Below are 27,071 nucleotides of genomic sequence, written 5' to 3'. Positions count from 1 at the left end.
CCCACAATTGGGGAGCCCCTCCCTGGCTCTGGGGCTATGTCCAGAGTCTTGGGATTCACGGATTGTCTCCCACACTTGCTTCTTCTCTATCAGTGATGAACATCAGTGGTGCCTGTACTGTTTGGGTGAGGTGCACATATCTGCAAAGTGCAATATCTGTTGCTCCTTCCCACCCAGAACTTGAGAAGCCTCTGAGCTTCACTGAAAGCACCTAGTGGAGAAGGCTAAGAGGCCACTCTCTTATCCGGACCAGAGAGAGGCCCCTGTACCTGGACCACAATTCACTAGCAGTGCCCCTCCAAGCATATACCTTGGAGTGGAGCCTGCAACATCTAAGCCCAAGGACTCTTCTTCTAGGGCTCCCCATGAGAATAGAGTGGACTCTCATGGAAGCAAGGACAGAACTCCTTTCAAGGACGGTCCGTAGGAAGTGCGTTTCCTCCCTGAGCCTGTCCAGATCAGGTGAGGGACCCTAAGGGACCAGCTTTTCTGAAGACCAGGGGTCCAGGGCCCCCTGGGAGGTCGCGAGCAGGTTTCAGGGGGTCCACCAAGCAGGGCCAGTGTTAGACTTACTGGAGCCCAGGACAGAAAACCAAAATCCCGTTGTGCAGAGCTGAAGCCAGGGCCCTGAGCTCTGCCACCTGGGTCTGAAGTTGAAGCCAGAGCAACTTAGTTTTGTGGGGCCCGCTGTAGCCTGGGCCCCGGGCAATTGCCCTACTTGCTACCCCTAACACCAGCCCTGGCTTTTATATGCAGAAAACCAGTTGTGGTGGCATAGGTGGGCCATGAAGTTTTTATAGCATATTGGGGGGACCTCCGAAAGAAAAAGGTTGAGAACCCCTGCCCTACACCTAGATTTGGCGTCCTCAGTGCGTTCCCCACTTAGTGAAGAGGATCAAAGTTGCTATAAAATACATATTTATTATCTCTCTGTAGGTAATACCGCAAAATTGAAATTTCATTTTAAAATAATCCAGTGGGCTAAAGTTGAACATTTTGAGGTAAAGGCCTCTTGCTGAAACAGCCCATCTGCTGTTCTCTTATCTCTGAGATCATAAGATTAGCTGGTGTTGGGGTTCTTCAGACAGACGTTAAGATTTTTAATTAGCTATTTTTGTGTCTTAAAACAATACAGTAATCCACATATACCAAAGTAGTGTGCAAGCTGCTAATCAGTAAGATTGATGGTGATGAGATTCTGCCTGGCAGCATAAAGCTAACCAAGAAATGTTTTGTATTGATCCAAGTGTGGGAAATCAATATTGCATTGTGATTGAAATCATCACTTATGCTGTGATGGGCTACAGAAACAGAGCGTGCAATAGGATTGGAATCCAAAATTTCCTGTGTGTGCATCTGAGATCGCTTGTCAAGATCTCTGTGAAACTTTATGCGGGTTCCAGAATGGCAAAGATGATGTTTGATATATAACTTACTGAGCTGAAGAAAAGCCGTTAAAAAAATTTCTGGAGATAAGCTGACTTTTCGGTTGATTTTAAATGCCTTAAATGAGCAGAGATGCAATGCTGTTCTCTTTACAGCATAAGGGCATTCCTGTTTCTTATTTTGTCACTATTTTCCTCCCTGTCTTTTTCATTCAGATACAGTATGTTCCACTTTGTGGAGACATACTTAATCAGATGGTCACTTTTATTGGGCCATGTGCCAGGGATCTGAATTAGTCTAGGGATAGTGTATTTCCAATAAATGTTGCTTAACTGGAACATTAATTCTACTTAGTAGAGATGCATTTGGCTACTGCACAGGATTTGCTAGTGTTTAACCAGGTGTTAAATTCTTAGCTTTGGTCTTACAATGTAAAAAGTTGCAAAACAAAGATAATATGAAGAAATAAAGATTAAATGCAGTGGATTTCAGTTTTATTCTTCTATTTTTATTTAGTATAGTGTTTTATTTCATCTGAAATCTTTCAGGTTTTTTTCTTGTGGTTGCTTCTTTAGTTAAGACAATAGACCATCCACTGAGGTGTCTCATTTAAAATGGGTTCTATTGTATTGGTAATTATATCAATGCATGCATAATTACTAAATCGTGCAATAGTCTCCCAAGGGAAGTAGTAGAAGCCTCATCCCTGAAAATGTTTCAAATTAAATTGCAAAAAGAACTAGAAAAGCAGCATGGTGCAATGAATTGAGTATGGGACTGAAAGCCAGGAGACCCTGAGTGCTTGGTTCTGACATTGACTTTCTGTATGACCTTGGCAAAGTCACTTGATTCCAGATTTTTAAACAGTGATATACTTTTTGTTTGCAGATGCACATAAACGTGTATATAATTTTGAGCCTCAAATTATTTGCGGGCACAGTTTAGGTCACTTAACTATTTTGGGATGCACCTGTCCAAATAACCTATACTACAAGGTCTAAAAGGGAGCCCTGTTTGAGAATGGGCTGAAAATCAGGCCTTTAGTTTCTGGTTCTTCATCTTTAAAAAGGGATAAAAGTACCTGCCTTCCCCCCTTACAGGTGTATGACGTTCAATTATTTGTTATTGGGGATAGGGAAATGTAAAGCACTTACATGCAAATTGCTGTTAGAGCAAAGCCCAAACCAAAGGGATGGACTAGTTATCTAGAGCAGGGGTTGGCAACCTATGGCATGTGTGCCAAAGGCGGCACGTGAGCTGCTTTTCAGTGGCACTCGCATTGTCCGGGTCCTGGCCACTGGTCTGGGGGGCTCTGCATTTTAATTTAATTTTAAATTAAGCTTCTTAAACATTTAAAAAACCTTATTTACTTTATATACAACAATAGTTTAGTTATATATTATAGACTTAAAGAAAGAGACCTTCTAAAAATGTTAATGAATTACTGGCATGTGAAACCTTAAATTAGAGACCGAGTCCTGTGGCACCTTATAGACTAACAGAAGTATTGGAGCATAAGCTTTCGTGGATGAATACGCACTTCATCAGACACATGTGGTCACCCATGAAAGCTTATGCTCCAATACTTCTGTTAGTCTATAAGGTGCCACAGGACTCTTGTCGCTTTTTACAGATCCAGACTAACATGGCTACCCCTCTGATACTTAAATTAGAGAGAATAAATGAAGACTTGGCATACCACTTTGAAAGGTTGCCAACCCCTGATCTAGAGTAAAATTCCTTCCATCTCTAATTGCTCTGTTTCTGGGCAATTTCTCATATAAGCAAAGAATATGGAATGTGATTCAGTAGAAAAGCACACAATATTGGTCATATAATAGTAATTCTTAGCCGTAGCCATTTTTGGCAGGTTCATACTTTTTTTAGTTTAGTTTTCTGTTGTTTTAAGGGGTAGCTTTGAAGACAACACAGAAGAAAAGAGGGAGAGACTAATTTCAAATCTCCATCTTTCACCGTGTAAATATATTTTAGGCTCTGGCTGGAACCTGGCAGCTCTGCTTAATGATGACATCTTGACTATCTGAAGAGGAGCCATTATTCTACAAACACTGATTTTTAGATCTTTTGGTACCATCTGACCCATCAAATATGCCTGAATGCTTGGCTCCGGTACTGACTTATGGTGTTACCATGACCAAGTCACTTGGGTCCAGATTTTTAAACAGTGATGTACCTTTTGTCACTTCAGTTTGCAGATGCACATAAATGTGTGTGTAATTTTGAGCCTCAAATTATTCGTAATTTAGCTCCCTTTCTTTTTAATCTTCGATCTACTAGAGACCATTTTGAAGATCAGATGCTCGTACCCTTCTTATCCATTTCCAGTAGAAAAGAAGAGATTTTTTTTTAAAAAATTTCTTTGCCCTTGTTGCATGATCATGCTCTCCAACTCCTCTGGAATCTAATTTTTATTCTAGCTGATTTCAGTTATCCTGATACCCGTTTTCTGTCTCTCAGCTTCATCACTTTGCACTCTCTGTTAAATGTCTTGTTGATGTCAGAGTATCCTGCCCAGCTTGTAATATTGTTGCAATGGCTAAATAAAATGCCGCCCCAGGGGGCTATAAATGACTTATTTCACATTTCTATACCTCCGTTGTTAATAACCGATAAAACATCTTAGTGTAAAAGCAACTGTAGCTTGCAGTTTCTAAGCTTTAAAAAAAAAAAAAAATCATGTGAGCCCTCCGGTATAAAAGCAGTTAGAGGAAACATTTGTTGGTAGGCTGTGTTGATTTCAGAAGTAGAATGGTCCCTCAGAGTGCTATGTTGGCAGATAAATCAACCTGCCCTTCTTCGTGATGGGGGAATCTAGTAACTTTCCATAGTTCTTTGATAAACTGTATTTCCCAGATGGTTTCTTCCTCCTTTTTGAAGTAAGTTGAAGTAATGTGTAAATGCTTTGAACTTTGTTTATGAATATAGTATCCATGATTGGGGTTGGAGGAGGATCTTCTCAACAAATATTAATGGCAAACTGTTCATTTAGCTGCTGTAACTTGTTCTGTGTGTCACAATAGGGTTGCTATTGCATGTTGTTTGTGCTGCTTTGTTTTGCTCCTCCTGAATCTGGGACTGACAGGAATAGTAGAAGGGCTCTTCCCATCTCTGGGGGCCATAACTGTCCCCTGTATGGGCTGATCTCCCATTGCTTCAAAGGGATTGTCCTGCTCTCCTTTTTTTTAAAAGGAGTATTTAATTCTATGCTTTGGCAGAGGGAGGCACTCAGACCAATCCTTTTTTCCCCATGTACGCATCCGGGTGGGATGGTCTAATTTGAGCTCTGGATGTCTGTTTCGGGTCTCCTGGTGTGCTTTGGTTCTCAGTGGTCACCTGGTGGGACTGCGGAAGAGCTTTCGCATCCTGCAGATATGCATGTGCAGTCAAGGATTTTTTGCCTTCCCCAAAGCATCTGGCAGGCTTGTGTTGGGTTGATCACTGTGTATTTTCTGTGCTTCAGTTTTGTGGGGCAGGTGTGCTAAGGTAGAAGGGGTCACTCAGTGATCCCCGTCCAGAGGACAGGACTGAGACCTGCAATGGTGAGCATGACAAAACTGTTCCCCTTCAGTGTTGTGTTCTGCTTGGGTCTTGAATCCTCTGATGAGGACACGGTGATTTGGGGTAACTGGCTATTTATCAGAGCCTTATGGCTTCAATTGGAAGTGAAGGCTAAGGTAGCTTCCCCTTCTAAGGTGGAGTCTGTATGGCCAGTTATTGGACTGCAGTATCACCAGGAAACTGCCTGAAGAGGTGTTATGCTAAGTCTTTTCACTTACTGATGCTTGCTCAAATAGTTAAAGTTGTGGCTGACATTTAAACCGTACCAAATGTGTGCTGTGTCTGATTTGTTGTCTCTGTCCGTATCAGTAACATTTTACAGAGCACACAGCACAGTGGAGGACGATCTTAGAGCTACTCAAGCCCCTACTGATCACATGACTTGTGCATTTGTTTCTTTAACACAGCAAATAAAAGTTAGAACAGAAGGAAACACTGACTGTAGTAGGAACAAATTCTCTGCTTCTGGAGAGCTAGTGAGTAAAATTGACAGATTAGGTTAGCGAATTAGATGCCCTGTTTACCTTAGATTGTGTTTAGATAAACTGATCAATTGCTGTTGTACTCTCAAGTGACAGACAAAACTGGGCTATGAATTGTCCTACAGATGCCCATTGTAAACTGTGCTTGCTACTTTGGCATTCTAGATCATATTCCTTAATGGTAGCACTTTGAAGAAATGTTTTTGAAAAGTGAAATTTAGATGTCAACTGAAATTCTGATTTATTAAAAAAAAATGCTTTTAGCAAGTACTAAATAGCTATTTAAAATAACATTTTTGTGTGTGTGATGAGAGAATGTTCGTTCTTCTGCTGTTGTTTTTAAAGAGCTACTGTAGCTTTAAGTAGCCAGATTAGGTAATTGCTTGATATAGTTTCATTACCTAAGATGCTTTTTGTTTGTTTGAATCTCCGTGTATCACTGTGAGCCTGGTGAAATGTTCTACTTCAGGATGCCCTGTCTGATGTTTATCCCTTGCATATGTCATCTCACCTCATTGGAACGTCACTGTTCTCTCATCATTTTAGTCAGTATATTGACCTCAAGGCATCTGCCCACTACATGGTTGGATTGATAAGGTTTTGGTGAGATCATCATGTAATTTACGTGAACTATAAGCCCTGCCTCATTCCTATTTAAAAAACAAAACATAGAGCTGTCATCCTTCTCTGTCGCCATAGCCCATCTGTTTATCACAGCACTGAATCGGATGAGAAGGCTGGCAGGCTGTGGTGCTAGTGGTGAATAGATGTATTTAAAAACCCGCCTGTCCTGTAGGACATCCCGTGGTGAGTTCCACTGAGTAACGCTGAGTTCCTGTCAGAGACAGTACTCCCTGCAGCAGAGATAGAGCATTAAGATTCAAGGGCTACGCAGAAGAGCAGCTACAGTAAACATGTCTGATCTTCAGAGAGTGGTGGGGACTGTGGGAGGAAGAGCCCAGTTTAGAAATTCCCAGTCACCCCATTATATTTCTTGTAAAGAAGTGATGCAGGAGAATAGCCTTGAAGAAATACTGCATTGGCAGAAATGCCTTAACTAAATAAAACCTTCAAAAGCAAAACCAAATCTGCCTTGCATTTAAAAAAAAAAAACTGTGAAAAATTGCAAGCTTAGTTTGAAGTCTGAAAATTTTATTTCACCAGTTCGTGCTTCTTAGTAGAGGGATTCTGGCATTGGAATGATCAGATGAAAGCTGTAATGTAAATAATAGAATTTTAATTCACAGAACCAACTTCTCATTATTTCAAATTATTACTGCCTGGACCCAGAGCATTAATGAGCACATGTTGTGGTTGTGCAGTTCAATGCAGCTGCTACAGTACAGCCACAGCTTTAAGAAGACAAAAACAAATAACTGGAGTGGTGGAATTAGCAGTAAAAAAAATTATACAATTGTGTGAATGACAGCTTGTGACTGCTTAGTGTGGAATTTCTCTTTAAGACACATGCAGATCCTGAAGGGATGGAACGTTTTGAAATTATTAGCTCTTCACATAGTAAAGCCTTCTTGCTTGCAGTCATAGCAACAACTTAGAAGCCCCAGTTCCTTTTCCTTCTACAGTATCTTGGCAACAGGGGCACAGCATGTTTCTAATCTATTTCTAATTGGCTACTTAACTGTCCAATAAGAATGACTTTTTAAAAGATAGCAACCCATTTTTGCTGATGATAAAGGAAAGCTGCAGACTGAGAAAGTAACCCGGCTTGGTTACTTATCCCTCAAGTCTCTGGGTACAATAAGACAGATGGGTTTTGCCTGGTTTACATCTATGCTCTTGGCAATGAGAAAAGTAAAATGTGATCAGTCAGTATTTATAAGGTTTTACGTTATTCAGCTTGCTCTTTTAGTAGGACTTTAGATTTTAAAAAATGGTTTCTTTTTTCTTATTTTTTTCTAGTATTTTCCCCTTGCTTGTAATGTCACTATCCATCTTTTGTCTCTGTTCCATTTTTACATGCTCTTTCTTAGGAACAACCAGTTTTTCTCATTTTAAAATCCATCCAGGCCCTGTAGGTGGTGCAGTGACAGCAGTCAGTATGTGCCACTACAGCATCTAGTTTGCAGACATTTAGGTAAGCTGAGACTAAACATGTTTTGAAAGAAATTAAATCTCCATTTCCACATCAGACACACGTGTTCCCTGCCAGCTAGCAAGGGAGGCAATCAGGTCAGTTTCTAGGGCAGTCAGCCTTCAAATCCTTTGGAATGGGAATCTTGATAAGAGATCAGTGCTTGTTTTGGGAGGGAATTTTCAACCCATTGACAAATGCAGATATCTGACAAAGTACCTACAAAATATACTGAGAGGTTAGTCTCTAGGGATGAGACTCATTTTACTGTAAGCAAGAAGTTGCTAAAGATGCTGGTCAGAGTTTGGAAAAGAAGTATACCCTTCCCTCCGGTCAAGGATAGCATGCAGATGGGCCACATGTTGACTCATTTTTGTGGCCCTAACACAATCTGAGTTGTTAGCCCTGGGAAATCCTCCTTTTTTTAGGCTGTCTTTAATGACCACGCTTCTGGGGAGAAGAGTCCTGGATCAATTTTACATTTGCCCTCTAGAAGTGTCATTGTATCTGATTAAAGAAAGCAGTTGGTCTGAATACTTGAGAAAATGTAAAATCTAACCTTTTTCCCCCCTGTTGCTGTCTTTCAAACCTGCATAATTACACAATGAGAGGGCAATATTACATCCAGCTTCTGGAGACGAATGAATGCAAAAGTTGTAATGGACAAATTGGAATTATTTTTTTAAGTATTTCCGACCTTGCACCTATTACAAAAAGGGCAAAGAGGAATTGTCTATTGATAATGGTACCTACTTGGAACAACTACAGACAGAAATACTAAAGAACTCATTGTCCACTGTGGAGGCTCTGGCAATAATAAATAATCTTCCGATGCACTTTATACATTAGCATGTACCTTGAAAAATCGAGTGCCGTGAATGCTAGCACAGTAGCTGATCATGCAAAGAGATTAGGTGAAGCAAAGTATATCACTGAAAGCCACATCAGGTCTTAGGGCTGTATCTCTGGTGTTCATCTTACCACTGCAAATTTAAGCCAGTGTAGCAGTGACCAGTAGTAGAAACTAACTGTGGAACTGTTTGATGGCCTAGTTAAAAATGTATGTGATGGTTCCAGTCTAGTTGTTAGTAGACAGGCCCACAAAAACCACTTATCCCTGTTGGCTCTCTTGTTGATAGTCTTTGCAGAAAGACCAAGGATTGAATGGGCATTGAAGCTAACCAATCCTCTCATCCTTAGACGTGTCAGGCTGGAAGGAAGCAATATGGAGGAAGCTTATGCCTGTTCTATGAATAAGCAGAGGGATTTGCATTCCGGGACTGTCAATCTGGCATCTTTCACAAGCACTAAATTCACTAATGAAAATAAAAAGTGTGTACTTTATGTAGTACTTTCACCTATCCTTCATAAGGGAGCAAGGGCGGCCCTATAGACATTCGAAGAGTGGCCATGATTGCAGCCGTAATGTGGAAGGTAACTTCCTTATCCTGAATTCACGCTGCCCACCCATTCCTATCCCCATCCTTTGTCCCTAAGAGCACGCTGATGCTAAAAAAAAAAAAAAAAAAAAAAAGTGCTTCGTTTTTGCTTGACAGTTTGAGATCTCCTGAGTACAGTAGCTCTTCAAGACAAACCAGGCTGCAGACCAGAGATTCTAGGCATGTTGTATTAATTTAGGTTCAGTATATAAGTCAAAGGTTTTAACATAACCCAGTTACTGTCCAGCATTAAACAGTATTAAATAAGGTTCGGAGTTTGATATACAGAGACCTCTGCCTGCTTAGTACTATAGTGAACACATTAAAAATCCTTTTAACGTTTTATTAAAGATAAAGGAAAGGAAAAAACAGTTACTTAATACTTTACATTTCAAGTACTTTAAGGCTTTCATTTTAACAACATCCTTTGTTCCCTTTCCCTTTAGCTGGAGAAAGTTTTTTAAAAGGAAATCCCCCTTGTTTTGACAGTCTTTTATATCAGTGGCTCTCAACCTTTCCAGACTACTGTACTCCTTTCAGGAGTCTGATCTGTCTTGCATACCCCAAGTTTCACCTCACATAAAAACAATTTGCTTACAAAATCAGACATAAAAATACAAAAGTGTCACAATATATTATTACTGGAAAATTGCTTAGTTTCTCATTTTTACCATATAATTATAAAATCAATTGAAATATAAATATTGTGCTTACATTTCAGTGTATAGTAGATAGAGCAGTATAAACAAATCATTGTGTGTGTGAAATTTTAGTTTGTACTGACTTCGCTAGCGCTTTTTATGTAGCCTGTTGTAAAACTAGGCAACTGTCTAGATGAGCTGATGTACCCCCGGGAAGACCTCTGCATACCCTCAGAGGTATGTGTACTCCTTGTTGAGAGCCACTGTCTTATATGGTATCAAAGATGGTAATAACAGTCCTGTTGGGGAAGAGAGAAGAAATTCGTTGAGATGGGCTGGAGCTGTTGTTGCTGTTTTAAAGTCTGATCCCGTTTCATCACAGGTAGTGCTTGGGATTCAGCTGGAACCAGCAGAGGTGGCAGTGTCTTTTGGTCCCTCTCTCTGGCCTGGTCTGGTTAGGAAAGAATCAGGATGATGAAGGAAGGCCTGGGGTGGCAGCCATGATTGCTCCACTAGCCAATTTGCCCCCGTCCTCAAAGATACTTTAAGGGTTCCAAGATGGAGGGATGGGGGGGAATAAATCATCTGCTGATTATTTTTGTCTATCAGTTAAGCCTAGTGTCTGACATGTCAATTTGGGTTCACTGATTTCTGGTTCTATGTTTTTCTTATTTACCAGATGTGATCTTAACACAGTCCTTGCGTTATATCAGTAAGACTTTTTGTTTGGACTAATTCAGGCTTTCCATCTCCCTTTTGTATCTTTTCCCATCAATGTTTATTGTTATAAGACTTATTAGTGACACTGTATGAACTTTCACTCACTCCTTACAGTTAAACTCACAACTAGGGTGCGGTTTGTGGCCCAATTATCACCACAGGCTTCAAGCTGTGATTATCAGTAGGTTTTGAAGAAACAAGGTAACCATTAGGGTCCGCCACATGATTGAAACTAGTGTTTGCTAATGAAAACCTTTTATTGGTTCCTGTACAAAAAAGCCCACCATAAATGGCAACAGTAGTGTTGCTAAGATACTGTTTACCTGCGGAAGTGTATGTCTGTTGTATGATGCATGAGGTGCCATGGGAACCAGTTTGGTAGCAATTATTTAAAGAAAACCTTGCAGTAAATGGTTCTTATATAGTTGCTAGACTGCTTTTCAACAGCTGCACACACAAACCTAGTTTCTGAGAACAGATATAATAACTGGAAACCATTCAGAGAGATGGGTCAGCACAGGTCCTGCTGTGAATAAAAAATTCATTAGCAGAAAAAGTATTTTTCATCTATATTTTACAGAGCATGTTTTCAATAAATACCTAATTTATGTGGCAAGTGTCTTATCAACATTCTGTGGATTGATTATTGGTTTAAAACAGTTTGGCACTAAATTCCATATTCCCTCTGGGGCTTCAACTTTCAGCTAATTTCATTTTCTTAAAAAATTAATTACAGGTTGCCTTATTCTCCCCAAGAGAACTAATTAACTGTCTCTCTCCAAAGAGGTTTTTTGATTCTCATGAGGAGTACTGCCTTAGGCGAAAAGCTGCCAATTCCATTTCTGATTCAGAAAGGAAAATTTTCTTTTTAAAAATGCAAAATCCTCTGTGCTCGTGATATCCTTACAGGCGTTTTTCATGATCCGTAGCTTTCCCATTCTTGATTCTAATACAGCACTCTCCATTATGGTATTTTCTGTTACACGCAAATGATTCTTCCCTGGTCAGATTTTACAAGCATATTATTTTAAAGTGGGTATATAACTTCAAAAATGTTTTAGATGTACTATAAACATTAAAACATATATAGACCTTCCTGTTTGAAATTATTGGTTATGTATGACATAAGCTGCCCTCGGGATGTTGCACAAACATATGATTAAGTATCATTCTGTCATAAAACAGATACTTTAATCTAATAATAAGGTACACTGCAAAGCTGAGATCAGAGTTAGTATTAGATTGAATTGAGTCTAGCTAGTTAGTCTTCCACTGTAGCTGGCTGCTTCATTTTCTATATGTTGGGTGGATTTAAGAGGAAATATAGTACAGCCTTGATTATCCAGATGTCATGAATGACAAAGTGTGTGTGGCTAATCAAGGGAAATTTCAGTGTAATTAATAGACAATGTGGGACGTGACCCTGTTTCCAGGTAACAGGCAGTTTCAGGCTCTTGAGATTTAGATAACTGAGGCTGTACTGTAGCACAGTTTCCCTTTGGGAAAGGGATCAGAGAGATCATTTATCTTAAAATGTTATATATAGTTCATTTTTTATTTTTATTTTTTTTGTAGAATGTGCGAGTGTGCCTTATTTTTGTAATAATGTTTTAGATGTTTTATGTGCATGACTGAGGGTAGGTCTACATTACAGCCTAAGTCGCTATAACGTCGCTCAGGGGTGTGAAAAAGCCCTCCCTCCCACCGACATAGCTTCTGTTTCTTGCTGAGGTGGAGTAATTATGCTGACTGGAGAACTTTCTCCCACTAGCATAGCGCGTCTTCATCAGATGTGCTACAAAGACGCAGTTGCATCTGTGCAGCTACACCAGTGTAGCGCTGTAGTGTAGACTTGCCCTGAGTCTTGCCTCTGTCACTGCTGGAGCTCTCAGAGCAGCATTACAGATGAGCCATACTGGTGTCATGTCAATGCTAAATGCATCAGTTTTATTCAGAAAGAGGTTCCAACTCTTGAAAGCTTCTCTCTGTTAATTTACAGAGTCTTGTGCTCATGCTGGGGGCTTATTATCACATGCAGAGCGCAATAAGAATACTTCTAAAGCCTATTACAGCTCAGCTTGTTTAAGACATTCTTCTATGAAATTGGATTCATATTATTTCCATAATTTACAACTGAGGGGGGAAAGCATGTCCAAACTAAGACAGGCTGTTTCTCTACTTATGAGGGATTCCATCATAGCACTGCAGAAAAGAGAAACTATGTTGATAAAGGAAAGACAAGTATTTGGAATATCAGAGATCATCTGTGCTGTAGTCTTTTACTAAGTGGTGTTTGAATGCCATGATTGAGGATAAATCTTTCATTCACACTGTAAAAGCAAAGGAGAAATATGCAATGTATCTAACGTAACTGGCTAAGATTTACTTTTAGATTGTGAAAATAAGTCGTCAGTTTCTTTGAACTGATTAATATAAAATAAAGTGACTTTTGTGGTACCAGTCCAGTTTTTAGTGGTCAGGTGCCTCTTATCACAACACAACAGTATCCTAAGTGGCATGATTGTGTTCCTCTTTTGTAATTGTTAAGCAAAGATGTCAAGGCCTAAATGAGCCTGAAGAATGAACCACTCTTTCAAATCTGGAAGTAGTCCCATCAGAACAGGGTTGAGGTATGTTGCTGGGACTTGTTAGAGATAAGTAGATGAAGTTGGTCTCCAGCATTGTCCTCTTTATTGTCATTGACTTCACTGGGAAATATTCTAAAAATAAAACAATACATAATGAGACTAATGTTCAGCATCCTTCCATGCCCCTTGGGAGAACTACGTTTCACATATTGCTGTACAGCGTCTCTTTCTGATATACAATATGCTCTTCTATAGGATTTTGTTGTTGTTGTTGTAAACTAGTAGGAACTCTTAATCAGAGTCCTGACTAATTAGTCCTTTGTAACAGGCACAGATAAAATGCGATCATTTTAAACAATGTAGTCATTGATTTTACTTCCAAAGATATTGCTTCATTAAATACCTAATCTTTTTCAGACACCCAGAGCATGTGAAAACTTCATCAAGCTATGCAAGAAGAACTATTATGATGGAACTATTTTTCACAGATCAATTCGTAATTTTGTGGTGAGTATTGAACAAATGCTACATAATGCACAATAGGTTTTGTCACCCTCATTCCCCCGAAATAGGAGTTGAATATATTAGATGTGTTAATTTAAAATTCTAGTTACTTCCTTGGAGCAAGTAGGTGTACACTAGAGATGGTCATGAAAAATGTATCTTGAAAACAAGGATTATCCTCGCATAGTGAGGGCAAGATGTATAAATTTGATCACCTAGCAGCTGTCACTGAAGTGTACTGTCACTCAGAGCCTGATTCAAAGCCTATTGAAATGCCTGATTGGCCAGACTCCCATTGTCTTCAGCAAGCTTTGGATCTGGCCATTAGTGCATAGAGCTCAAACCCCTGATCTGGGTGGGTAATATCTCAGCTCATTTAAATCCCATTCAGCTGACACTTGGTTTACAGGATACATATTTTTACATCCAGAGTATCTGAACTTAATTTAGTGAGGTTCACAGTCCTAGCTGAAACAATCAAGAAGTCAGTTTCTGAGGGACTTCTGGGACTGATCTCTGTGGTTTGTTATACAGGTGTTAGAGAAAACCAGCTAACTCTTGAAGGTTTGTTTGGGTGTTTATTGAACTCGAACCTCCCGGGGGAACCTGCCCCAAGGTGTGCCCTCTCTCCATACAAGTCATGGAAATCCACCTCCTTTCTTTACCTCTTTGGTTGAGGACAGCTGTTGGAGAGGAAGTAAAGTATGCTGGCTTGGGGAGAGAGGGTTTCCCAACCGAAGACTCAGTCCTACAAGGTGCTGAGCACTCTGCTCCAATCCATCAAATCACTGAAGTACATGCTTACAGTTAAGCATGTGAGTAGTCCCATTGACTTCTGTGTAACTGCTCTCATGATTAAAGTTAAGCACGTGCTTACGTACTTTGGATTGGGGCGCAGAGTGCTTAGCATTGTATAGGCTCAAACCCAAGTGAATAACCTCAGCCTGTGTTTGTGAACTACTATAAGCATGGGTCAGGTTTCATGAAGGTATCAAACCTTAATCTCACAGCAAAGGTTTTCGGAACCTGTTTATTTAAGAGACTCGTTTAGTGACCAGTTCTGATATTCTGGAAAAAAACATGTTTTACAATGTGAGATTTAATTTTGAAAATTAAAACAAAAATTTAGTTTTGATTACTAGCCATGCCAAGTGAATAGTTCACCTGCTGCATTTTTAGTTTTGAATGAATAATTGTTTCAAATGTCACCCTTGTGACACCTCATTAGTATGCCAGCTCCTTAAAATGCATGGAAAGATGCTGATTTGCATAGGTCTTAAAATCAAACCATTATAATGATGCTACTCCCACTCAAACAATTTAGGGCAGTTTCTTTCAATCTTTCCAGACTACTCTACCCCTTTCAGGAGTCTGATTTGTCTTGCATATCCCCAAGTTTCATCTCACTTAAAAACTACTTGCTTACAGCACACTATTACTGAAAAAATGCTTGCTTTCTCATTTTTACCATATATTTATAAATAAATAAATGTCAATATAAATATTGTACTTAAATTTCCGTATATAACATATAGAGCAGTATAAAGAAGTCATTGTCTGTGTGAAATTTTATTTTGTACTGATTTCACTAGTGCTTTTTATTTAGCCTGTTGTGAAACTAGGCAACCATCTAAATGAGTTGATGTACCCCCTGGAAGACCACTGCGTATCCCAAGGGGTATGCGTACCCTTTGTTGTAGGGTTACCAGATGTCCCAATTTTATAGGGGTCTTTTTCTTATATAGGATCCTATTACCCTCCACCCCCTGTCCCGATTTTTCACACTTGCTGTCTGGTCCCCCTACTTCGTTGAGAACCACTGGCTTAGGGCATTGCAGACGTTCCCTTAAATAGAACAAAATATAGTAACTAGTTTTGCAACACAGGGCTTGTCTATGCTATCCGCCAGATCGCAGCGATCGATCCAGTGGGGGTTGATTTATCGCATCTAGTATAGATGTGATAAATCAATCGCTGAGCGCTCTTTCATCGACTCCGGTACTCCACCAGAACGAGAAGCACAAGCGGACAGGAGAGCGTCAGCTGTCGACTTACTGCAGTGAAGACACTGCGGTAAGTAGATCTAAGTACGTCGACTTCAGCTACGCTATTCATGTAGCTGAAGTTGCGTATCTTACGTCGACCCCAGCCGGTAGTGTAGATAAGTCCTTACTTTCTGAAGCCCACTGAAATCAATGAGAGTCTTTCTAGTGACTTCAGTGAACTTTAGATTGGGTCCTGTGATCCTAAAAAAAGCAAGTGACTTCTCCATTTGGCAGCACTGTGTTCCTAAGTTTGTTTGATATCAAAATTAAAATGGTGCTTTCACCATGATTTTTAGCTAACTTGCACGCTCCCTCTGCTGACTTTGGAGCAATAAAATCCAAAATATTGTTTTTGTATAGGTCCTACATAAACAATGGATATCTTGGTTGGTTGGCTTCATTTTGGGATTTTTCTTACAACTCATACAATGAATATAGTGCCAGAAAGATGGAAGCAAGTGCAGAAAGCTCTTTTTTTCTTGCTGGTGCTTTGATTGCAAAACTAAACACTTTTCAAACTTTAAATGCAGTGCATCAACTGGGTAACTTAGGGCACAGCAGGTGATGGAAAAGATATTTTTCCATTAACCTGTACAAGACACAGTTCATTTATTATTCCTTGTTTGTCCACAGGAGTCCTGTTATTGTTATAAACCTGTCACTCTGTTAGATGATTTTCCAGGAGCATATGACAACCAACTGATAAAAGAAGCCCCAAACTAGTTGTAATAGTTTTCTGTTTACTAGTTTCCCAACACACCATTTAGAAGTAAGAAAAGTTGAGCAGAATTTCTCTCTTGTGAAAATATTTTATTTCTCGTATCTAAATATTAGGCATATTTTACTATAGTATACTATAGGATATAGTATTGTTTTGTTTTTAATTCTGCAGATCCAAGGAGGTGATCCTACTGGAACAGGAATGGGTAAGTGTGTGTGTGTGTGTGTGTAAGTATAAATACAAAGTGCTGTATGTTACTGGCTGGTTTGTATTGGAGAGAGAATTTCCATGAGTCTTGTTCACAGTTCAGTGTGTTGGGATTATGTTATAAGAAGGAAAAAATATTATGCACTAAAAGAAGGTTCTCTCTTTATTCCATATTAATGAAACGTTAGAAACCTATTGAAGCCTAGTAAGTGACCAAATACTGTTCATTCCCCCAGAATTAATCCCCTTGTTAGGCCATGCTTCTTCCCTTTTTGTTTCTAACTTCTAGGGATCACTTTGTTACTACTTTTTCCTGCCTGTTCTTCTTTCCTAGCCTCTGTGATCTAGATACAATGGTGATAGCCGCTGTAGAGATGCGAATAGAATAGAATAGACATATATGAGAGTTGCTCCTACTACTGCAGTGAAGGCTCCTCTGGGCATTGACCATCCTGTTCTGTATAAATTACATTATGAGCTTACCTGCTGCTGTAAATTGGCTCTCCGCACACCTGTACAAGTCAGTTTTGCCTGCTCATTACCAAATGTCATCCAGCCTTCACAGCTGGTTGTCAGGCAGGCCCCAGGAGTTCCCCCACGTTCTGTTCTACTGCTAAGTTACACGTGTGCTGCTTACCCGTACACACACAGTGTATTCCTGTGCTCACACAATCTATTCATCTAAAGGGATGTCTATGTAATGGTTAAATATTGTAGTATGTAGTATTTACTTATCAATTCAGATATATTTGTACTGGCCAAGTCTCTACCCCTAATGAGCATAAAAATTAATGAAGGATTATGCAACTGCTGGATCAGAGTGGTTAGGGATTCTGTGTTTTGAGTGCTGAAGCCCATTGAAAAGATCTGTTACTTATTATATGTTTTGTTACTCTTGGACTGTCCAGTGAAATATGTTCTGATGCCATTAGAAGATGACTATTGGTTTGAAGGTACCTAAAGGCATAATTAGGAACATTTTTAAAAAAGAGAAATGAAAGAAGTGCTAGGGAACTATAGAGGTACTTAAATGGGGTAGTGCTGTACCCCAGTAGCCTTTCGCTTCTATAGGCAGGAGTTCAAATCTTGTTGTGGAATGAAAATGGACTTGGTGGTGTCATTCTAAGCTCCATTTGTGCAAATCATAAAATTACCATGAAATGCAGCACAATTAACGATCTGTAGAAGAGAGGTCTAAAGCTGGCAAAGCGGTTACGTTGAAGGTTAGGAATGAGTTGCAATTTTGAATGAAAGTTAAAAATTTAATGCAAATAAGCCAGGGGGGAAAATCCGTGTATCCTTTCATTTTAGAAAAGAGTTTGATAGAAGGATGGAATCCCAAACCAGAAAGAACAGTCTCTGATTTTTTTCATCTTGTTTGCTTCTATTTACTTCATTTTAATTGGATCTGAATCTACTATAGACCTAGGGGTCCTGCCTGCGTTTATAAAGCCTGTAGCAGTTCTCATAAAACTGTCAGTTTATACCCAAATGGCTCTGACAGTGCCAGCAGCTCTTCAAAAAGTTGCTCTAGTTCAGGAGAATCCAGACATTGCAGAAATCAACTTTATTTGAAAAGAAGCAACAAGACACCTGCGTAGCCATTCGTTGACTTCCACAATTCGACGATTTCTACCCAGGCCTTTTCCCTGCACAGGGAGGATGGACGAGAACACCACTTGCGCCTCAAACTCCTTTATCCTTCTTCCCAGAGCCACGTAGTCTGCAGTGATCCGCTCAAGGTCATTCTTGGCAGTATCATTGGTTCCCACGTGGAGAAGCAGGAAGGGGTAGCGATCCGAGGGCTTGATGAGTCTCGGCAGTCTCTCCGTCACATCTTGTATCCTAGCTCCTGGCAAGCAGCAGACCTCTTGGTTTTCTCGGTCAGGGCAGCAGATAGATGACTCAGTCCCCCTGAGGAGGGAGTCCCCGACCACTACCACCCTCCTCCCTCTCTTGGAAGCGGTGGGCGTGGAACCCCCATCCCTAGGACAATGCATCTCATGCCTTCCAATTGGAGGAGTCTCCTTCTGCTCCCTTCCCTCAGATGTATCATCTACTCCACTTTCCGCATTAGTACCTGTGGAGAGAAAATGAAAACAGTTGCTCACCTGTATCTCCATTGCTGGTACATGGACGCTCCTCTTTCTTCTTCTGGAGGTCACATGCTGCCAATTTTCTTCACCGTCCCTCAGTCCCCTCTGCGCAACCTGCTCCAATTCTTCAGAACGTTGTGCCTGTAGAAGCATCTCCTGACGTCTGTCCAGGAAATCTTCATTTTCTCGTATGCAACACCGGATCGATACTTGTTTCTCCAGACCTCGAACCTTCTCTTCCAATATGGAGACCAGCTTGCACTTTGTCTGTACAAAGTCGCTTCTGTGCTGTGGAAGAAAGACAAACATGGCACAACCTGTGCAGGTTACAACAACTGAACACTCCCCTTCCATATCACCTTCCTTCTAAGAGCTTCCGCAGCTGTTGCAGCAACTCACAGAAGCCCGCGAGATGTAAGGCTCAGTAGGTTCTCCGCAGGCAAACTCCCTCTGTTAGCCTCCGCTGTTCGCCGCTCAGCTGGTTCACTGCTGACTGCCTTTTTATACCAGTCTGGCCCACTCAAGGCCCACCTGGAACAAAGCACTCCCAATTCACACTGTTCAAACAAACAATAAAACAATCAAGCACACGGTCAAACTGACAAACTGTCCACTGCAACAGACACTCAGATACTCACCAACACAGCCCCCCTAACGCAGCACTTAGCGTACCTCCTCTCGGACAGATCCCAGGCAAACTCCCTCTGAGAGAAGGCTTTGGATTCGTCGACCATGGGATGGTGTTCCAAGAAGGAGGAGTGCTAAGCAGAGACGGGCTCCACCTAACGAGGAGAGGGAAGAACATCTTCCCAAGCAGGCTGGCTAACCTAGTGAGGAGGGCTTTAAACTAAGTTCACCGGGGGAAGGAGACCAAAGCCCTGAGGTAAGTGGGGAAATGGGATATCGGGAGAGTGCAAGAGGGGAGGACTCCTGTCTCAGACTGAGAAAGCGGAACAACAGCGAGTTATCTTAAGTGCCTATACACAAATGCAAGAAGCCTGGGAAACAAGCAGGGAGAACTGGAAGTTCTGGCACAGTCAAGGAACTATGATGTCATTGGAATAACAGAGACTTGGTGGGATAACTCACATGACTGGAGTACTGTCATGAATGGATATAAACTGTTCAGGAAGGACAGGCAGGGCAGAAAAGGTGGGGGAGTTGCATTGAATGTAAGAGAGGAGTATGACTGCTCAGAGCTCTGGTATGAAACTGCAGAAAAACCTGAGAGTCTCTGGATTAAGTTTAGAAGTGTGAACAACAAGGGTGATGTGGTGGTGGGGGTCTGCTATAGACCACCAGACCAGGGGGATGAGGTGGACAAGGCTTTCTTCTGACAACTAGCAGAAGTTACTAGATCGCAGGTCCTGGTTCTCATGGGAGACTTTAATCACTCTGATATCTGCTGGGAGAGCAATACAGCGGTGCACAGACAATCCAGGAAGTTTTGGGAAAGTGTAGGGGACAATTTCCTGGTGCAAGTACTGGAGGGACCAACTAGGGGCAGAGCTCTTCTAGATCTGCTCACAAACCGGGAAGAATTAGTAGGGGAAGCAAAAGTGGATGGGAACCTGGGAGGCAGGGACCATGAGATGGTCGAGTTTAGGATCCTGACACAAGGAAGAAAGGAGAGCAGCAGAATACAGACCCTAGACTTCAGAAAAGCAGACTTTGACTCCCTCAGGGAACTGATGGGCAGGATCCCCTTGGAGAAAAACATGATGGGGAAAGGAGTCCAGGAGAGCTGGCTGTATTTTAAAGAATCCTTATTGAGGTTGCAGGAAAAAAACATCCCAATTTGTAGAAAGAACAGTAAATATGGCAGGCGACCAGCTTGTCTTAACAGTGAAATCCTTGCTGACCTTAAACACAAAAAAGAAGCTTACAAGAAGTGGAAGATTGGACAAATGACCAGGGAGGAGTATAAAAATATTGTTCAGGCATGCAGGAGTGAAATCAGGAAGGCCAAATCACACTTGGAGTTGCAGCTAGCAAGAGATGTTAAGAGTAACAAGAAGGGTTTCTTCAGGTATGTTAGCAACAAGAAGAAAGTCAAGGAAAGGGTGGGCCCCTTACTGAATGAGGAAGGCAACCTAGTAACAGAGGATGTGGAAAAAGCTAATGTACTCAATGATTTTTTTGCCTCTGTCTTCACGAACAAGGTCAGCTCCCAGACTGCTGCACTGGGCAACACAATATGCGGAGAAGGTGACCAGCCCTCTGTGGAGAAGGAAGTGGTTCGGGACTATTTAGAAAAACTGGACGAACACAAGTCCATGGGGCCGGATGCGCTGCATCCGAGGGTGCTAAAGGAGTTGGCGGATGTGATTGCAGAGCCATTGGCCATTATCTTTGAAAACTCATGGTGATCGGGGGAGGTCCTGGATGACTGGAAAAAGACTAATGTAGTGCCCATCTTTAAAAAAGGGAAGGAGGAGGATCCGGGGAACTATAGGCCAGTCAGCCTCACCTTAGTCCCTGGAAAAATCATGGAGCAGGTCCACAAGGAATCAATTCCTAAGCACTTAGAGGAGAGGAAAGTGATCAGGAACAGTCAGCATGGATTCACCAAGGGCAAGTCATGCCTGACTAACCTAATTGCCTTCTTTGAGGAGATAACTGACTCTGTGGATGAGGGGAAAGCAGTGGATGCGTTATTCCTTGACTTTACCAAAGCTTTTGGTACAGTCTCCCACAGTATTCTTGCCAGCAAGTTAAAGTAGTATGGGCTAGATGAATGGACTATAAGGTGGATAGAAAGCTGGCTAGATCGTCCGGCTCAACGGGTAGTGATCAACGGCTCCATGTCTAGTTGGCAGCCGGTTTCAAGTGGAGTGCCCCAAGGGTCGGTCCTGGGGCCGGTTTTGTTCTATATCTTCATTAATGATCTGGAGGATGGCGTGGACTGCACTCTCAGCAAGTTTGCAGATGACACTAAACTGGGAGGAGTGATAGATACGCTGGAGGGTAGGGATAGGATACAGGGGGACCTAGACAAATTAGAGGATTGGGCCAAAAGAAACCTGATGAGGTTCAACAAGGACAAGTGCAGAGTCCTGCACTTAGGACGGAAGAATCCCATGCACTGTTACAGACTAGAGACCATATGGCTAGGAAGCAGTTCTGCAGAAAAGGACGTAGGGGTTACAGTGGACGAGAGGCTGGATATGAGTCAACAGTGTGCCCTTGTTGCCAAGAAGGCTAACGGCATTTTGGGCTATATAAGTAGGGGCATTGCCAGCAGATCGAGGGACGTGATCGTTTCCCTTTATTCGACATTGGTGAGGCCTCATCTGGAGTACTGTGTCCAGTTTTGGGCCCCACACTACAAGAAGGATGTGGAAAAATTGGAAAGAGTCCAGCGGAGGGCAACAAAAATGATTAGGGGGCTGGAGCACATGACTTATGAGGAGAGGCTGAGGGAACTGGGATTGTTTAGTCTGCAGAAGAGAAGAATGGGGGGGGACCTGATAGCTGCTTTTAACTACCTGAAAGGGGGTTCCAAAGAGGATGGATCTAGACTCTTCTCAATGGTAGAAGATGACAGAACAAGGAGTAATGGTCTCAAGTTGCAGTTGGGGAGGTTTAGGTTGGATATTAGGAAAAACTTTTTCACTAGGAGGGTGGTGAAGCACTGGAATGGGTTACCTAGGGAGGTGGTGGAATCTCCTTCCTTAGAGGTTTTTATGGTCAGGCTTGACAAAGCCCTGGCTGGGATGATTTAGTTGGGGATTGGTCCTGCTTTGAGCAGGGGGTTGGACTAGATGACCTCCTGAGGTCCCTTCCAACCCTGATATTCTATGATTCTAAGACTCACTTTCATCAGGCCTATGTTTTTTAAAGACCTTAACTTGGTTCCAATCAGAAATAAAACATATTTGAAATACTTGATGTGACAAGAGCTGTTAGAAGTGCTAGGCTCCTACAGGACTCTCAAGCCTGTTTTGTGTGTGTATAGTCATTAAAATTATACAATTTAAACAACTGTGGGAGAAATCTTCAAGATTTGTTCTTGAATACCTAACAACTTCTGCACAACTGAGCGGTACAACCGCAGCAGATTTTAGTTTCACAAAGCAACTGCTTAATTCAGTCATTATTTGCTATTGTCATCTAATTGTTACATTTGATCTTTTTATACTTCATTAAGCACTAATCATCTCTGATCATACTTATTATTTTTGATGCACATAGTGTGAGCAAGCAATTACAACTATTATTTCTGGTTTCAGAGTAGCAGCCGTGTTAGTCTGTATCCGCAAAAAGAACAGGAGTACTTGTGGCACCTTAGTGACTAACAAATTTATTAGAGCATAAGCTTTCGTGGCCTACAGCCCACTTCTTCGGATGCATATAGAGTGGAACATATATTGAGGATATACACACACACACACACACACACACACAGCATGAACAGGTGGGAGTTGTCTTACCAACTCTGAGAGGCCAATTAAGTAAGAGAAAAAAACTTTTGAAGTGATAATCAAGATAGCCCAGTACAGACAGTTTGATAAGAAGTGTGAGAATACTTACAAGGGGAGATAGATTCAATGTTTGTAATGGCTCAGCCATTCCCAGTCCTTATTCAATCCTGAGTTGATTGTATCTAGTTTGCATATCAATTCCAGCTCAGCAGTCTCTCACTGGAGTCTGTTTTTGAAGTTTTTCTGTTGTAAGATAGCCACCCGCAGGTCTGTCATTGAACGGCCAGACAGGTTAAAGTGTTCTCCCACTGGTTTTTGAGTATTATGATTCCTGATGTCAGATTTGTGTCCATTAATTCTTTTGCGTAGAGACTGTCCGGTTTGGCCAATGTACATGGCAGAGGGGCATTGCTGGCACATGAAGGCATATATCACATTGGTAGATGTGCAGGTGAACGAGCCCCTGATGGTATGGCTGATGTGATTAGGTCCTATGATGATGTCACTTGAATAGATATGTGGACAGAGTTGGCATCGGGCTTTGTTACAAGGATAGGTTCCTGGGTCAGTGTTTTTGTTCAGTGATGTGTGATTGCTGGTGAGTATTTGCTTTAGGTTGGGGGGTTGTCTGTAAGCGAGGACAGGTCTGTCTCCCAAGATCTGTGAGAGTAAAGGATCATCTTTCAGGATAGGTTGTAGATCTCTGATGATGCGCTGGAGAGGTTTTAGTTGGGGGCTGAAGGTGACAGCTAGTGGTGTTCTGTTATTTTCTTTGTTGGGCCTGTCTTGTAGGAGGTGACTTCTGGGTACTCGTCTGGCTCTGTCAATCTATTTTTTCACTTCAGCAGGTGGGTATTGTAGTTTTAAGAATGCTTGATAGAGATCTTGTAGGTGCTTGTCTCTATCTGAGGGATTGGAGCAAATGCGGTTATATCTTAGAGCTTGGCTGTAGACAATGGAACGTGTGGTGTGTCCTGGATGGAAGCTGGAGGCATGTAGGTAAGTGTAGCGGTCAGTAGGTTTCCAGTATAGGGTGGTATTTATGTGACCATCGCTTATTAGCACAGTAGTGTCCAGGAAATGGACCGCTTGTGTGGATTGATCTAGGCTGAGGTTGATGGTGGGATGGAAATTATTGAAATCATGGTGGAATTCCTCAAGGGCTTCTTTTCCATGGGTCCAGATGATGATGATGTCATCAATGTAGCGCAAGTAGTGTAGGGGCGTTAGGGGACGAGAGCTAAGGAAGTGTTGTTCTAAGTCAGCCATAAAAATGTTGGCATACTGTGGGGCCATGCGGGTACCCATAGCAGTGCCGCTGACTTGAAGGTATATATTGTCCCCAAATGTGAAATAGTTGTGGGTGAGGACAAAGTCACAAAGTTCAGCCACCAGCTTAGCTGTGACATTCCGTCAACATGCAAAGGCTGAAATTGTGGAAAAGCAACATCACTTGCCCCATAACCTCAGCCATGCTGAACACAACGCCATCTACAGCCTCAGAAACAACCCTGACATCATAATCAAAAAGGCTGACAAAGGAGGTGCTGGAAAGATGGAAAAGATGCCACAGGTACTCCTGTTCTTTTTATTATATTTCTGTTTCTGACAGTACATATGCATACAGCCTTTCAAAAAAACAAGATTGAGATGGTCTTGCAGAATCTTTTGTTTCTGAGATGGGTATATTCAGTTATCTAAAAACAAAGACATTTATTTAAAAATAAGAGGGTGGGGGAAAAAACTCTCCAGGCTTCCTCTCTCTCTCTAATTATTTCGGCACATCATAAAGCAAATGAACAAGAAGTATAAAATAACTGTTTTGATACTCTGAGAGCAGCAAGTTTAAATGTTATAATCAAAATATTCTAAACTCCCTCTCATTTGCAATTGATTAAATTGGGAAACCGCAGGGTTGTTTTCTCTGTTGCTTTCAAATGTGGAGTCATTGTATGCGAAGGGCCTGGGTTGTCGAACACAGCTGCAGTCCTGAGCGTCCGTTGTTTTGTTAGCTGCAGTGTTGTTGCTTAAAAATAATGGATTTAACATGAAATACAGCTCTAGTCTGCTCACAAAATGGCTTAATTCTGTTCTCTGAGTAGCTCTGAAAAAGGCCAGGATTATGTTTCAAACCAAAGCCTCTATGGTCTGTGTTATACTGGACGTCAGACTCATAGATTTCCACGGCCAGAAAGGACCATTGTAATCATTTGTCTGTTTTTAAAAAACCTAGACAAGGGTTTTAATCCATAAATTGGAGCTTTTATATATTTCATTTCAGGGCAGTGAAACTATATTATTTTACAAATAAAATTAATCTATATCTTAGAACTTTTTAAGTTCCTCTCTAAAAAACCTGTTGGCTTTGGTCAATTTTTCCTTTATCAGAAAGCAACCAGATGATGGGGAAATCACAAAGGCTACAAACAGGACAAACAAGTACATCTTCTTAGTTGGCACTATATCTCTTTGGTGAGAAAACTGAAGTGTTTCATGAGAATACTGTTGAAAGTGCGGGTATTTTATTTGTGAAGCACATGCCAAAAATGCATAAGTACATGGGGGTAAAAATTTTAAAAAGGACGTAAGTTCCAATTTTAAGAAAGACCTTAGGCACTTCTGAAAATTTTACTCATGACTTTGTTGCTGTGGCCCTTGTCTTTTTTGCAATATCTATTTGGAGGCAGCAGAAAACAATTCAGCAAAGAATAGCATTGAATTTTAAGACTCTTCCATTTGCTGCAAAGATGCCACCAGGAAGGCGGTTAGGAGAGACCAGTAGAAGGACAGAGGGTGGGGCCATACTGGTAGAAGAATTGGCAGATGTGAAATTCATGTGATAGTGATCTTTTCATGGAAAAAGTGGCATGCACTTAAAGTTGGGGAGCGATTAAAGGGGAATGGAGGATGGTTGGAGCAGGGAGTTCATAGTGTCCAACATTGAGAGTCACCAGTCCCGTTTAAAATTGTTTTTCAGCATTTTGGACAGAGTCTATACTTCACTACAGAAGGACGACATATCTGCAGTGCCCCTTATCCTGAGAATTATGAAAATAAAGGAATTTTGGGTCTCAGCAGCAGATAGGTAGATGACGAGACAACTGTGTGGAGGTTGGAGAATCTCCAGTTCACAGATGGAGAGTTCAAACTCTGATCTAGAGATAACTGCAGTGTTTTCTCCATCCTATGTTCAGAAGTGTAGTGTCTGGGCCAATTGTCTTAGGGAGTTAAAACAAGGCTCAGCTTAAGTTCAGAGTATTTAACTCTGTGTATGTGTTAAGTGAAGGGCCTCTGGCCTCCCCTCTCCACGTTAGAAAAGTGCTCAAGATTGGCTAGTTAAAAAATAAGGGCTTGTGGAGCATGAGTGTTTAATTTGCATTATCAGGAGTAATGGGCATAGAGTGGTATATATAAATCCATGCTCATTATAGCTTGAGAAATTCCATATGATAGACTAGTTTCATTGTCCCAAGAGCTTGCTTGTTCAAGGTAGGTGTTCACGGGGGTTTCCTTGAGTCATTCTGTCAATTCTGAAACTTTCCCAACAGGCTCTATATCTGCATTAGAGAAATCTCAGAAAGTAGGAATGGTTTGTTTCAGTTCTTATTTAAGATCATACACTTTCTCTAAGTGAATTTTCAGACCTCTCTTAGGATTGGCCTCAACTTGTAAATCTCATACCATGCTTTGTAGAGTATGTAACACAGTGATGTCAACCTGGAGCTCATGTTCAAAGGAAGCATTCAGCCTCTGAATATTACTGTGGACTTTAAAAAAAACAAAATATATGATTTTAATGCCTTTAAATGTGAATTGCAAATGTTGCACAATAAAATGTCCCAACTTGAGTGGGAGCAACTGGACATGATTAACTGGGATTTCACAAAAAGTTTTAAATTGTACTTCACTTTGCAGTTCTTCCCAAAATGAACTAGGCATATGACTTTAGGAATACAATTGATTAGCACTGAAACCAAAGGAGAGTGCTTCCTGTAGGGATAAAAAAAGGCAGAATTTAGTCAGTATGAGTAGCTGGTTAAATTTTCCAGTTCTGCCAATATGAAAAATCAGTGGGAGTTTGATGCCTAACTGCCAGCCTTTGAAAATGTACTCCTACATTTCAAAAGTGTTGCCAGTTATGCGTGTG

The 27,071-nt window shown here is 41.2% G+C and overlaps 1 protein-coding gene across 1 annotated transcript in view; it reads left to right on the top strand.

Annotated features, from left to right (window-relative positions):
- PPIL2 (peptidylprolyl isomerase like 2) overlaps positions 1 to 27,071 on the top strand; it is a 139,830-nt gene that overhangs the window by 69,531 nt on the left and 43,228 nt on the right. The window contains exons 13-14 of the mRNA XM_054006054.1: positions 13,345 to 13,434; positions 16,369 to 16,402. Coding sequence (XP_053862029.1) covers positions 13,345 to 13,434; positions 16,369 to 16,402 — 124 coding nt within the window. The remainder of the gene's footprint in view (positions 1 to 13,344; positions 13,435 to 16,368; positions 16,403 to 27,071) is intronic.

The sequence above is a fragment of the Malaclemys terrapin genome, chromosome 16 (assembly GCF_027887155.1).
Source record: "Malaclemys terrapin pileata isolate rMalTer1 chromosome 16, rMalTer1.hap1, whole genome shotgun sequence".
Taxonomy (NCBI): Eukaryota; Metazoa; Chordata; order Testudines; family Emydidae; genus Malaclemys; species Malaclemys terrapin.
Note: the sequence above shows the minus strand (reverse complement) of the source record. Positions and strands in the feature narration are given on the sequence as shown.